We start from the raw sequence: 14,733 nt of genomic DNA, 5'->3' as shown, positions 1-14,733 counted from the left end.
GGTTAAAATTTTTTTGATTTGAGTGCAGTTTTGGAAAAGCTGGCCATAACTCTTAACTGGTTATGCTTATAATTTTCTTAAGTATTTTAGGATCTTTTTAGTGGAAACTAACACGAGTAAAATTTTTAAAAAATTATAAACATACCGTTGACTAACCTCTGTATATTGAGGTTCTTTAGCATCTATATAGATTGAATTATTGAGGTATAACATGTTTCTATGGCTTCCCTTGTGGCTCAGATGGTAAAGAATCTGCATACAGTGCAGAAGACTCAGGTATGATCCCTGGGTCAGGAAGATCCCCTGGAGAAGGAAATGGCAACCCACTCCAGTATTCTTGCCTGGAGAATTCCATGTACCCGGGAACCTGCGGGGCTACGGTCCAGGGGGTCTCAAAGAATTGGACACAACTGAGTAATTAACACACACAACATGTTTCTATAGAGTTGTACTTTATGTTAGAGAGTCAATATATCTTTTGAGGTTATTTCATAAGTAAAATGTGTTTTGTCTATATTTAGTAAACTAGCAGGAAACTATTTTAAATGTGAATTCATTTAAATTTAACAAGCATTCAGCCATATCTGCCACCAGTGGCCATATTAGGAACTGAGGAAAAACATTCAGAAGTATTTCTAGAGTTTACAAGAAAAGTCATTTGATTTCATTTTAAAGCATAATATTTAGAAAGCAGTCAAGTGTAATGGGTGAAACCAAATGAATATCTTCTTGGTGCTCCTTTCCTGACGGAATTCTTTTATAGAGATTGGGAAATATTCTTGCAAGGTAATAAAAAAAGAGTATCTACAATATTTTTCCCTCTGTCTACATATTATGCACTTTTTCATCAGTGGTTCTTAAATCTTGTGGTAGTTGAATTTTTAACTGTATATGTAATTTAATGAAACCACAAATAGGTTTGATTCAGTCAATTTGCTCCTGCTTACAGATTCCCAGCTTGTATTAACTCAAATTCAGTCGGCTCTTCTCAGCATTGACATTTGATTCATTAAATGGCTTATAGTAAATAGCTTGTAGTATAATGTAGAAAACAAATTCAATTGAATCTTAATTTATAAAATGAAAGTATTAATTAGAGGAGGTGATTGTGGAAGTCTTTTCCTGGCCTAATTTTGTGACTAGTGTTGAAACCCACATTACCTAAAAGAGTATTTCAACAGTGGAGGAAACAGCAGATTCGTACGTTGACTACTGTTTTGAAATCATCAAGGGTTGATTTAAAAAAAGTCTTTTAAGAACATGTTTGTTACCCAATGTCTTAACAAAAAGGAGGGAGTCTTTCTCTGTTGTTTGTTTTTCACCAAGCTTAAAATTTGTGCCAGGATGGCTAGATTGTCAGCGAAAGGTGGCTCAGTGGTAAAGAGTACATCTGCTAATGCAGGAGACATGAGTTTGATCCCTGGGTCAGGGAAGCTGCCCTGGAGAAGGAAATGGCAACCCACTCCAGTATTCTTGCCTGGAAATCCCATAGACAGAGGACCCTAGAGGGCTGCAATCCATGGGGTCACAAAAGAGTAGGACATAATTTAGCAACTAAACAGCAAGAAGTTTAAAATTTATTCCATTTACAGGTTAGTTATATGGAGTAGCATTTCTATAATGGGTAACTGGATATAGCTGTGGGATGACAAATAGATACTCAAAGATAAAAAAGAAGCCAGAAAAATTATCAGAAAACAGAATGTATTTATATGCTTGACAGAGATAGAGTTTTAATTTCCTTGATACCATTTTTATGCTTGTCATAGCTCAGATGAAATGCCTACAACATTTTAGGTGTGAATTTGAGAATATCCAGAAAAGGAAATCAGTTCATATCAGTTAAGAGCTATATTCTGATCTTATTTCAGAAAAGTATTTAGAGAGTTATGATAATTGAGGTTAAAGTTTTCATTTAGCATATGTATTTTGGAGAAATTTATTTTTTACTTCGAAATTTCTATTGTAGCTTATTTTTATCCTGAGAACTAGGATGCTGATTTTATTGACCAATAGGAAGTTCAGTGAGAGATGCTTCATGTTACCTTTTAATGGGGAAAATGGAAGATGGTGATACTCAACCCTCAGAATGAGGTCATTCATTCCCTCCTGTTTCCTGAACAGTTCTCATTGTATCAAATGGAAATAGAGGGAAATGCCTTTGGTGTGAGAAAAATTAGGACACTTCCTTGTGTTCACACTCTGTGAAGCAGAGTATTTTAGATTAATGTTTTTGAAGTACACTGGCATTGCTATCTAAAATTGTTACCTGGGAACTCCTACAACATATACTGAAGGTTTGAGTGACAAGATAGAACTGGCTAAAAGGCAGATCTCCTTTGCTTCACTGTCATCTGGGCAGAGGAAAGATAATTTAATGCAGACATTGCACCATTAATAGTCGTTTTTTTAGTGCTGTTAAGGAAGCCTTATGCTCACTTTGCAGTATAGAAGCTGAAAATATCTTCCTTAGAGAAAAATGCATCATAAATTTTTTAAAGCCACATTGAACTCGTTACTTCCATTCAGAATCTTTGTAGTTTTGCTAGTCACATAGTGAATAATCTAGTAATGTTTTTGAACTAATATATTGAAATTTCTAGAGTCTCTAAACTTTTTTCATTAAAGGACTGTTGTAATATTGAAAATAATGTTTTGTAAATTAATACTGTTGAACTCAGAAAGGTATTTCTGTATTTTGTGACCTTCGTAGCAGTTATAAAACTAGTGTATTTGTTAATTGGCTTGCCAGGTTGCTGTGTGACGAAAAAGCCAACAAAGGACAGCTGATGTGCTAATGTTTAGATAGGCCAGATTTCAGTTATTGCTGATGTAATTGTATAGTAACCACTAGATAATTTTATGTAATCAATTTAAAGTTAGAATTGTCCCTTACACTCATAACGCTTTGTAGGCAACACTTCTTGTGGCAGCATAATGATTTCTTGAGCAGAAAATCACATTTTGTTACCACGTCTCAGATTTGAGCTGTTGGCGCTTTAGCTGAAAATTTCCTGTGCTACTTTTCCAGACACAATTTGTGTCTTAGGGTGGTTTGTATTCATTGTCAGAAAGTAGATTTATTGGCACTGTGATGTCTATGAATCCATACAAGCAAAGCAGACAGAGCCCTTTCTTTCTGAATTTTATATAGATTACTCAGGTACAAATATGACTAGTATAATATAGAATGAAAAATGTAGGATTATGTTTAGAAGTAGAGAACTAATTTTTATACTATGAAATAATGACATGTGCTCAGTGAATAATCAGTGTTGATGGGTGTCTGATAAATTTAACTGTGCTGGCTAACTCCTATTTGAAACTTGGAGTTTTAAAATGTGTTTTATAGTGAATTTTTAAAATATTCTGCTACAAGGAGCTTTGTTCGTGCTTTGTTGGTTGTTACATGCTAGCTGTGTACTAAATATATATTTTCTTTGTGAAAGAAATGAAAATGTAATTTTTCTCCCAAAGGGAACCAGTCACTTCTAATTTTAGTTCTGTCATTCATGATCTGGTGTTCTATGAGAGCATTAATTCATCCATCTAGCCACACGCATTAATTTAAGTTGTAATTTGTGAAAAGATTGAGCCAATATAGAAACATTAGGCTTTTGTTTTCTTAATAACATATTTAGTTTTTCATTTGTGGCTTTTTTTTTTTTTTTGCTCTTGTAATCAAGTTGATACTTGAGTTCTGATGATATTCATGCTTCTTTGTTTTCCAGGCCCTGGGATGTTTACTGTATAAACTTTGTTTCTTCACTCTTCCTTTTGGTGAGAGCCAGGTTGCCATCTGTGACGGCAGCTTCACCATCCCAGACAACTCTCGTTACTCCCATAACATACATTGTTTAATAAGTAAGTACTTGGACAATTTATGAAAAGAATTGTAAGGTACTATATGAAGGGCCTGCTATTTCTGTTCCTTTACCTAAAACTAGTCTTTTAATTTCATGTTATTATAATTTTGTGAAACTGCTATAGTCAAGAAATACATTTAAAAGGATGTTCAGGGCCTTCCCTGGTGGTCCAGTGGTTGAGACTGTGCCTTCCAGTGCAGGGGGTGCTGGTTTGACCTCTGGTTGGGGAGCTAGGAGTCCACATACCTCACCGCCATAAAACCAAAACATAAAAACACAGAAGCAATATTGTAACAGATTCAATAAAGACTTTAAAATTTATCTACATCAAAAAAATCTTTTAAAAAAGATGTTTATAAGACTTTTGTAGGAATGAAAATAGACTAATTACTGATTAGTACATGGATGTTTTTAAGCTCTAGATAAGCTTTTATAGAACATAGAGATTATGTAATTAAGAAAACTGGAATTTCTGGAAAAACTTTCCAGCATAACATTTCATTATTCAGTCTTTGTACTTTTGAAATCAAAATAACCTGATCTGTTTCTTCTTTAGATCAAACTATTTCCAATTTAAAATTGTAGTTTATTTGCCACATTTTTTACTGTTTATTCCTTGCTGATTATAAAATCAGAAAGCAACCTAAGTGTAATATCAGAAGGAGTAATCTTGTGGACCTTTCATTCCAAAAGAATGCCTCAGTTTTTCTTACAGTCTCTTTTAAGAGTTTTTTCTTCCTTTTTGACAGATCCTGTAACTTAATTTCTTGAATATGCACGTGGTATAATTTCTGCAAAAGATGATTTGTTACACATTTGGTGATTGACTAACTTTTGTAATTTATGAGGCTCATGTAACTCAAAAAAAAAAACAAAAACCCAAAACACAGAGCAAACACTCAAAGAAAAACAATCAAAATGGAGCATAAAAGGATATATGTTGCTTCACTTGGCAAACTTATTTAAAGCATAATCTTTGTTTCTTTAAAGAAATCCACATTTCTTTAATGTGGATTTGCCCATACATGTTGGAAATTAGAGGGTTATGTCAGCTGAACACAAAACTTACACTACTTCACATAGAGTGTTTTTCCTAGGTGAGGGGGACCAAAGTAATGGCGCGGGGGAAGTGGTGGTATAACTTAGAGGGGAAAGGGAATAGCCCTAAGCTTGGCTGCTTCACTGCCAGCGTGAACTTTCAGCTCTATTAGAGAATATTAAACATGAGTGCTTGTACCTGGGCTTTCCTTCCCAGAGAGGTCTACCTCTCGGCTTTTGTGTGACTCTCTGTTAATGGGTGGCCTCCTGAATGGTATCCTTTATGGCTCAGAACTGCACTTTTATCTTTATTGGTGGATAACCTCCTAGTCTTGTTTTGATATGTTTTTCTGTCCTTCTGGCAGCTTTCAGCCAAATAAGCTACCTGTCTGGGCAGTCCAGGTTACCTTTTCAGATACCAATTAATGTTTTTCTCAGTGTTCTGGTTAGTGAGCTGTATAGGTTTTCAGTGGTTTGTCGTGGTTTGTCCCATCTCTCTTTTCTCCATTAGCCTTGTTATTTTTAGCTTGCCATTTTGTAGACTGTGTATTTTTTTTTCAAAGAGCAAGCATACCTTTTGAGTATATATGAATAAACATCAGACCTATCAGCCACTCTGTTTTAACCAGTTGCTTTCTTCCTTCATTGCAAAATTTAGGACATCAGAAGCATGAAAGAACTCTGATTAACTGGAACGCTCAAAAAATAGATTGAGGAATTTTCTTTGGCTGTTGAGTGTTCTAGCCAATTGAAATTTAACCTTTCTTTGAAGCTTTTGTTATAAATCACCATATCAGTGGCATGGTTTTGTTGTTAAGTATAATGTTTTTTAATCACAATTGGACTAAGGATTTTATTGAGGATCTTGCAGTGTCTGCTGATTGCCAAAGGTGGGAGATGGGCGAAAGAGATGAAGGTGGTCAAAAGGTATAAACTTTGAGTTATAAAGTAAGTCCTGAGGATGTAATATACAGCGTGTGACTATAGTTAAAAATACTGTACTGTGTACTGTATATTTCAAAGTTGCTAAGACAGTAGATCTTAAAGAGTTCTCATCCCAAGGGAAAACAATGTTTAATTCTGTGAGGTGATAGATATTTACTATATCTACTGTGGTCACCCATTTCATAATACATATGTACATAAAATCATTATGTTACTCACGTAATGAACTTCTCTGTCTGACCTGGGCTTTCCTGGTAGCTCAGCTGGTAAAGAATCTGCCCGCAATGCAGGAGACCCCAGTTCGATTCCTGGGTCAGGAAAATCCTCTGGGTAAGGGATAGGCTACCCACTTCCCTGGTGGCTCAGTCAGTAGAGAATCCGCCTACAATGTGGGAGACCTGGGTTCAATCCCTGGGTTGGGAAGATCCCCTGGAGGAGGGCATGGCAACCCACTCCAGTATTCTTGCCTGGAGAATCCCATGGACAGAGGAACCTGGCGGGCTATAGCCCACGGGGTTGCAAAGAGTCAGACACGACTGAGCGACTAAGCACAGCACAGCACTGTCTGACTTACTTAATTAGCATATATGCTACCCTCATGTTTATTCATGCTGCAAATGGCAAGATTTCTTTCTCTTTTTTAATGACTGAATAATATTCCATTGGTATATATACATACATACACACAAACACCTCTCCCATTTTCTATATCCATTGACCCATTGATGGACACTTAAGTTGCTTTCATGTCTTGGCTATTGTAAATAATGCTGCAGTGAACTTGCAGATATTTTTTTGAGTTAGTGTTTTTGTTTCTTTCAGATACATACTCAAAAGTAGGATTGATGGATTATATGATAGTTCTTTTTTCAACTTTTTGACATACCTCTATACTGTTTTCCATAGTGGCTGCACCAATTTACATTCCCACCAACATTGCACAAGGGTTTCCTTTTTTTCACATTCTACCAACACCTGTTGGGCTTCCCAGGTGGCTTAGTGATAAAGAATCTGCCTGTCAATGCAAGAAGACACAGGAGATGCAAGTTCTATCCCTGGGTCAGGAAGATCCCTTGGAGGAGAAAATGGCAACCTACTCCAGTATTCTTGCCTGGGAAATCCCATGGACAGAGGAGCCTGTAGGCTACAGTCCGTGGTGTCACAGAGAGTCGGACATGACTGAGCGACTAACACACACATACATGTATACTTTATAAAAGTTGATTTTATATTTGCAATAGAAGCAGAGTTAATGGGAGTGGTCTTGTGGTGACTCACATGATCATTTTAAGTTGGGTAAACAGGGGTGTATTCTAGCTTTTTTGTCTTTTCTAAAAAACTTTAGTGACTTGATTCACTTTTAGATCAGTTAGATGTGTGTGTTCATTAATCCAGCAGTCCCCAGCCTTTTTGTTATCAGGGACGGCTTCCCTAGTGGCTCAGACAGTAACGAATCCACCTGCCAAACGGGGGACCTGCGTTCAATCTCTGGGTCAGGAAGATCCCCTGGAGAAGGAAGTGGCAACTTACTCCAGTATTTTTGCCTGGACAGTCCCATGGACAGAGGAGCCTGGTGGGCTATAGTCCATGGGATTGCAAAAGAGTTGGACACGACGTAGCGAGCAACAACAACAACAGACAAACTATAAACAGCCTCCAGAAAATGTATTCCCACATGAAAACGTGAGCTAGTGGAGTTAAGAGGTTCTTTTGTTTGCTTGTAAAATGATGTCAATCCACCGACAGCCTGATTACTTAATCATTAGGCGATGTGCCTTGCTTAACTTGAGAGAGAGAGTTACCTATACAGATATTGGTTAGAAAACATAAAAGCTCAAATTTATTTATTTCTCTTCAATGATTCTCATGTACTGTAAAAGAAAAAAAAAATACAGGGTTGCCCAAAGGATTGCCATTCCTCTCTAGATACTCAAAAAACCTTTCCCAATGTTATGCCATGCCAGGAAAGTGTATTTTCGTACCCTCACTGTTCTGTACTCCTGTAGAATTTCTTCTCCTGAACTGTATTTTATTGTTATGTCACTGGTCTGCCCGAAGGTTGGTATAAGACCTGACTGTGTGTCACTCATTGTAGTTTCTTAGGAATATTGTTCACTCAGTGTGAACCATCTTTAGAAAGACTCAAAGGAGAATTTACTCTTAGCTTTCAATATTAGAAATGGTGCTTTTTCTTAGCACCTGGTTTGTTTTTTAAGAATATTGCAATTATATAATGGATCATGTTGTCCTATTTGTGTTGACAGCTAGAGAGCTAAATTTTTCCAGTGTTGGTCCTGCATTTGTAGAACCAAACATATGTAATTTCTTTACTGACATTATCCCTCTTTTTTTCCTTCCTTTTAGCCATTACTTTTTCATTAGTCTTAATTTTCTCATATATTAAAAAAGAATAACAGTTTTGTATGCCACTATAAGTCCTCTATAGGAAAAAGTATTTATAATTAGCTACTATTGAAATAAGATTTTAAAGGCCAAATAAACTGAATTGTTAGGATAGAAAAGTTTTAAGTTTATGAATTTTATAAGTTTCTTGTGATTTGTTTCACTTTTACAAATTACATGAATAAGCATTTATAAAAGTTGGTATGGGAGGGGGGACCGGGATGGGGAGTACATGTAAATCCATGGCTAATTCATATCAATGTATAACAAAAACTACTGTAATGATGTAAAGTAATTAGCCTCCAACTAATAAAAATTAAAAAAAAAAAAAAAGTTGGTAAAATGTATTCCCATATCATGTACTATTGTTGCTTCTAAAACAATGTATTGCTATCAAGATAAAATATGATTTTGGAGGATAAAATAAACCTTGTAGATTTTTCAGATGTTTTCTGGAATGAGGTTGAATATCAACTAATAAATATTAGAATTAAATGTTCCGAGCTATTTCATTCTAACAGATGATAAAATAATAAAATACCAATTTTGTAAGTGGCATATGTTAGCCTTTTTAAGTGTATAAAACCAAGTGACGTGCAGAATATGATAAAACTGAGTTCAGAATCTCTCAAATAACTTGTTTGTGCTTAGTGGCACTTGCCATCCAACCATGTTTTTAACCAAGTTAACTTATCACGCTGTCAGCGATGTATTACACATTATTTGTTCAAATATTACCTATGATTGAAAGGAGGATTTAATTTTGATTTGTAATATTACTTAGGATTGAAAGGAGGATTTAATTTTGATTTGTAATATTAAGGTAGTTATTTATACACTTTTATCTCAACATAATTTTGTTAGCAAATTTCAGAATATTGTCTAATTAATGCTGTAAACTTTACATTGCAAATAGGTTTAAAAATGATTTGAACATGATAAGAATTTAATCAATGAAGCAGAGTTAGAACATGAAGAATACCATAACAAAATATGGTTTTTTTCATGTATAGGATGGAGTATAAATGTCAGCCTTCTTGTGAAATTGTAATTTAGCAAGTAGTTCAAGAAATGTAGTGGCCATTTTGGTTAGAAAAAAGGTCAGGCCTTTCAAGCAGTGCTGTAGGATTGGTGTGAAAACTGTTCATAATAGAACCATAAGACTATGCTTGTACTTCTAAACATGTTGTGGAGAGCATATTGAAATACAGAACTGGGATGAATACTGCTGTCGTCCGTGTGGGAGGAAAATGGGTTTTAAGAAAACTACAGTGCTGACCGTGTACTACTTCCTGTACCACTCTGTTAAGTAGACTGTAATGCGTACAGGTTAGTCTTCTCTTCGTGATTCAGAAGTCCTTAGAAATTGATATATCTAAAAATATTAACAGATATGTAAAAGTTATTTTAGGTAGTAGTGAAAATAAGGACCCCTACTGTAGCCCAGAAATTTTCTTGAATAATTCCCCAGTGTTGACTAAACTCACTTTTTGTTTTGTGTCAGAGTCTCAGAAGAATATTCATATTTGTAATTCATGCTTTCAGTACCGATCTGTCTTAGGACTCATTTATCTTTAGCTTGGGATAATGTATAAAATAACAATTTTTGTATTTTCTATAAACATTCCCAAAGTTTACCGGAAGCATCACTAACATTAGAATGGAAGTATATATCTTTTTAATGTGCCTCTAATTGCTTCTGTGTTCAGTGAAACTTCTTAACATTTTGATTTATTCTTGTAGGGTTCATGCTTGAACCAGATCCAGAGCGGAGACCCGATATATTTCAAGTGTCATATTTTGCGTTTAAATTTGCCAAAAAGGATTGTCCAGTCTCCAACATCAATGTAAGTAGTTTTTGTATTATAAGTAAGTAGGATATGAATTTAAAATCCATTTCATCATGTGTGGGTATATATACTTTCAGAGTCACTTGTTTCATGACAAGTGATGTAATGGTATATTTGTAATTAGTATTTTTGATGCAAAGCTGCAGATACAAAGTATATGTGCTGGGGTGCTGTGGGGAGCTATGGTGGATTTGATGGCACTGCAGAACACTTCACATCATTGAGGGGATCCAGTGACATCTCTGAAATAGCATAGACTATTATTAAGTTGACTATTGAAAAAGCAGGACTGTTAGATTTTTTAGGAGCATAGTTGGGCCGGGGGTGTCATGAAAAATGGCTGAGATACTCAGCATTCTGTAAACTGAGAAAGTTTGGTTGCCCTTGGTGTACAGAGCATAGGCATTATAAATGGAGAGAAGTGGGTTCAGTTCCACAGAACTGGAAAAGGTCAGTTTTCATTCCAATCCCAAAGAAAGGCAATGCTGTAGAATGTTCAAAACTTCCACACAATTGCACTCATCTGACACGTTAGCAAAGTAATGCTCAAAATTCTCCAAGCCAGGCTTCAATAGTACATGAACCATGATCTTCCAGATGTTCAAGCTGGATTTAGTAAAGGCAAAGGAACCAGAGATCAAATTGCCAGTATCTGTTGGATCACAGAAAAAGCAACAGACTTCCAGAAAAACATCTACTTCGGCTTTATTGACTACACCAAAGCCTTTGACTGTGTGGATCACAACAAACTGAAAAAATTCTCAAAGAGTTGGGAATACCAGACCACCGTACCTGCCTCCTGAGAAATCTGTACGCAGGTCAAGAAGCAACAGTTAGAACAGGACATGGAACAACAGACTGGTTCCAAATTGAAAAGGAGTACATTGAGGCTGTATATTGTCTCCCTGCTTATTTAACTTCTATGCAGGGTACATCATGTGAAATGCTGGCTGGATGAAGCACAAGCTGAAATCAAGATTGCCAGGAGAAATATCAATAACCTCAGATATGCAGATGACACCACCCTTTTGGCAGAAAGCAAAGAGGAACTGAAGAGCCTCTTGATGAAAGTGAAAGAGGAGAGTGAAAAAGCTGACTTAAAACTCAACATTTAGAAGACTAAGATCATGGTATCTGGTTCCATCACTTCATGGCAAACAGATGGGGAAACAATGGAAACAGTGAGAGACTATTTTCATGGGCTCCAAGGTCACTGCAAATGGTGACTGCAGCCATGAAATTAAAAGATGCTTACTCCTTGGAAGAAAAGCTATGAGCAAGCTACACAGCATATTAAAAATCAGAGACATTATGTTGCCAACAAAGGTCTGAATAATCAAGGCTATGGTTTTTCCAGTAGTCATGTATGGTTTTGAGAGTTGAACCATAAAGAAAACCAAGTGCTGAAGAGTTGATGCTTTTGAACTGTGGTGTTGGAGAAGACTCTTGAGAGTCCCTTGGACTGCATGATCAAGCCAGTCCATCCTAAAGGAAATCAGTCCTGACTACTCATTGGAAGGGACTGACGCTGAAACTCCAATGCTCTGGCCACCTGATGTGAAGAACTGATTCATTGGAAAAGACCTTGATGCTGGGCAAGATTGAAGGCAGGAGGAGAAGGAGATGTCAGAGGATGAGATGGTTGGATGGCATCACCAACTTGATGGACAGGAGTTTGAGCAAGTTCCAGGAGCTGCAGTCCATGGGATCACCGAGAGTCAGACACAACTGAGGGACTGAACTGAACTGGACTTGGTTGTCTATATCAGTGACTGGTTTTGTATATTTTGGGAAGTTGCTTAACATTTGTTACTTTTTCTGTAAAACAAGGATGGTAATTACAAGGATTAGAAATAATAACTGTAAAACCCAGTGTGTAGTTCAGGGAAGATGTATTATAGCTGATGCCATTAAAAGGCTTTGAATGTATCTGTTGTCTGCACCCTGTACTTCACTATATCAGATTAACAGTACATGGCAAGTCGGCTAACTTTAATAAAGGTCTAGAATCAAATACTGATTTTTAAGCTTTTTCAACTTGAGTGGCCTTACTTTTTCTTATAGGTTTCCTTTGTGTATAACTTAATCCACTCCACTAAGAAAAAAGAAGGAATTTGGTGCCTTTCCTTTTCATTTTTTGAAATTCTTGTTATGTCAGTGTAATATATTCTTGGTTGAAGCCGAAAGTCATTGCTCACATTCTAGTAATGAATTTTATTTGACATTTGCCTGGATTTTTAGCTTTTCACTCTGCAAACATTTATTGAGTACTTACTGTGACTTTTTTTTGAGTAATTATTGTAAACTGAACACTGGAGAGCAGAAGCAAATGAGTGCAGCCTCTGTTCTTGTTTGCTGGACTTGACGAGCAGTGTCATGAAAATTACCTTCAGCCTGTAAAACAACACTCTGTTCATGTACTTGGTGTTTGCTTCTTTTTCCAGTGTGTGAAATAGTCGTCGTGTGATCCTTTATACCCCAGATTTACCCATTTGTAAAGTGGTTATAATATATATATATATATATATTATATAATCTAATATTGTTCTATTTTCCAAGGGTTTCTCTGAAACACAAATAAGAAAGTGACACTTGAGTGTAACACATAGTGATATTTGCGGATTAGATTGGGCAAATATGTGTCAACAACTTGTAGGTATCTACAAAGTGAAGAGGTGAAGAAATAGTTTCTCACAGACAGTGTTGTTAAAGTTTAAGAATATATTTGTAGTGTTTCAATAAAACTTTCTGCAATTGAAATGAAAATTAAAATGAAACATTTTATTTTTTTCTTCCAAGAATTCTCCTATTCCTTCAACTCTTCCTGAACCGATGACTGCTAGTGAAGCAGCTTCTAGGAAAAGCCAAATAAAAGCCAGGTAAGCAAAGCTATGCTGAAATTTGAAAAGGCATTTATTAAACATAAAAGGGGGGGGGGGACAGTACTCGTTTTTAATCCTAGCAGATGTTGATTAAATAGCATCTTCACCCACAAAAAATACTGTATTCCTTACTGCATGTAGCATAACATTGAGACAGCAACTTCAAAATAAGCTTTTTTGTATGAGATAACAGGGTTTGACAGTAGTCACACTTGAACTGCTCCCTCTCCGCCTTCATGAAGTGATTGTGTAACTGGTGATGTTACATTGGGTCATCTTATAGGTGGGACTTGTCATTATTTCATCACATGACAACTAATTTATGAAATACTATGTTTTATTTTATTGTTAATAATGACCTTTTATTGATTTATGAAAAGAAGAGCTGTATGTAATTTACAATGAATAGTTACAATGGCAACATTTTTAAGACCATTAGAGGAATATTTGTTGTTATTCAGTCTCTCAGTTGTGTCTGACTCTTTGAGACCCATGGAATATTATAGTGTTTGAAATAATTTTATAGTAATTCACTACGTTAATGTTTGATACAGATTATGTAGGTTAAGGCCTAAATCTGAGTAATGGTTGAGTTAATGATAACTTTTTCTCCTCATGTTTTTTTTTTTTTTTTTGAGTTTAAAAGTGAGTAGACAGGACTGTATTTTAGATTATCAGGTATAGTTTTATATTTGGGGAGATTTCTTGATCACAACTGTTTTTTGTATTGTATTTCACTTATGCAAAGTGTTTTGACATGGAATACGTAAAACCATCTGTCACACACTTGTTATATGCAGGATATAGATATGGAGGACCCAAAGAAAAAGAAGCAGTGTATTTCTAAGGAGTTCCCATTCAAGTGAAGATACACCAGTGAGCAGTTACAGCTTGCAGGTGATGAGGCTGTGAGCGTGGAGGAAGAGAGGACAGGAGCTCAGGGAGAATCCTTTTCCTGGGGCGGGCGTTGCTGAACTCTTTCTTAAAGGATAGTAGCCTGTAGTCACTTGGAGTGATGGGTGGGAAGCTATGACAGGCAGACCTTTCAGGTGAGAACAGCCTTTGTGAGCTGCAAGACTGGAGCATGATAAGGGCACATCTACAGGAGGTTGGGAAATGAAGCTGAGGAGGCAGGTGAATGTCAGTCACAGCAACTTTACTCTGTGTCATGCTGAGAAATTTGGATTTTGGCCTTTAGGCAGGTGAATTTTCAACCTTGTAATCAGTTTGGTTGTGAGATGTGTTAGAAATAATCTGCTATTTGTAAGTTGTTGAAATATCAATTGGGAATGACTTAATTTTTAAAAATAGCATCACTCTAAAACTGTTATCTTCATTCATTTGAATTTAAAATACTCTTGAGTAAGAGACAAAGGAGTAAAGTTACATCTAACTTGCAGGGATCCAGCATGACTGACTGTCTTGCTCATGATATAGCTGGAGTTAACAGCTGCTGTTATAGTTGAATGGTCATTATGAATTATTGTCAGACTTGTCAGCTAGTTTTATTGTTACTTGTCTTTTAAAATAATTATTTTGTCAATGATTAAATCTTTAAGTAAAGTATAAGTTTTTTAAAAAGTATGAGTCAATTAAAAAATAATGCTTTGGATGTCTTTTCACCATGACATAAGCTACACTTACAAACAAATGAAATAGTTAACAAAAATTCACAGTGCTATTCATAGTATGTTAAACTATATATTATGTATATTAAATAATAGAGTTCATTGATCCTTACTGGTCAAT

General features: G+C 35.8%; 1 protein-coding gene across 5 annotated transcripts in view; it reads left to right on the top strand.

Moving 5' to 3' along the window:
* The window catches only part of BMP2K (BMP2 inducible kinase), a 112,960-nt gene that overhangs the window by 61,811 nt on the left and 36,416 nt on the right, over positions 1-14,733 (top strand). For all 5 annotated transcript variants that reach the window (XM_020904312.2, XM_020904311.2, XM_020904310.2 and 2 more), the window contains exons 7-9: positions 3,732-3,864; positions 9,996-10,099; positions 12,902-12,981. In XM_020904312.2, coding sequence (XP_020759971.2) covers positions 3,732-3,864; positions 9,996-10,099; positions 12,902-12,981 — 317 coding nt within the window. The remainder of the gene's footprint in view (positions 1-3,731; positions 3,865-9,995; positions 10,100-12,901; positions 12,982-14,733) is intronic.

Source organism: Odocoileus virginianus, chromosome 29 (genome assembly GCF_023699985.2).
Source record: "Odocoileus virginianus isolate 20LAN1187 ecotype Illinois chromosome 29, Ovbor_1.2, whole genome shotgun sequence".
NCBI lineage: Eukaryota > Metazoa > Chordata > Mammalia > Artiodactyla > Cervidae > Odocoileus > Odocoileus virginianus.
The sequence above is the reverse complement of the archived record's forward strand: the minus strand, read 5'-3'. Positions and strand labels throughout refer to the sequence as shown.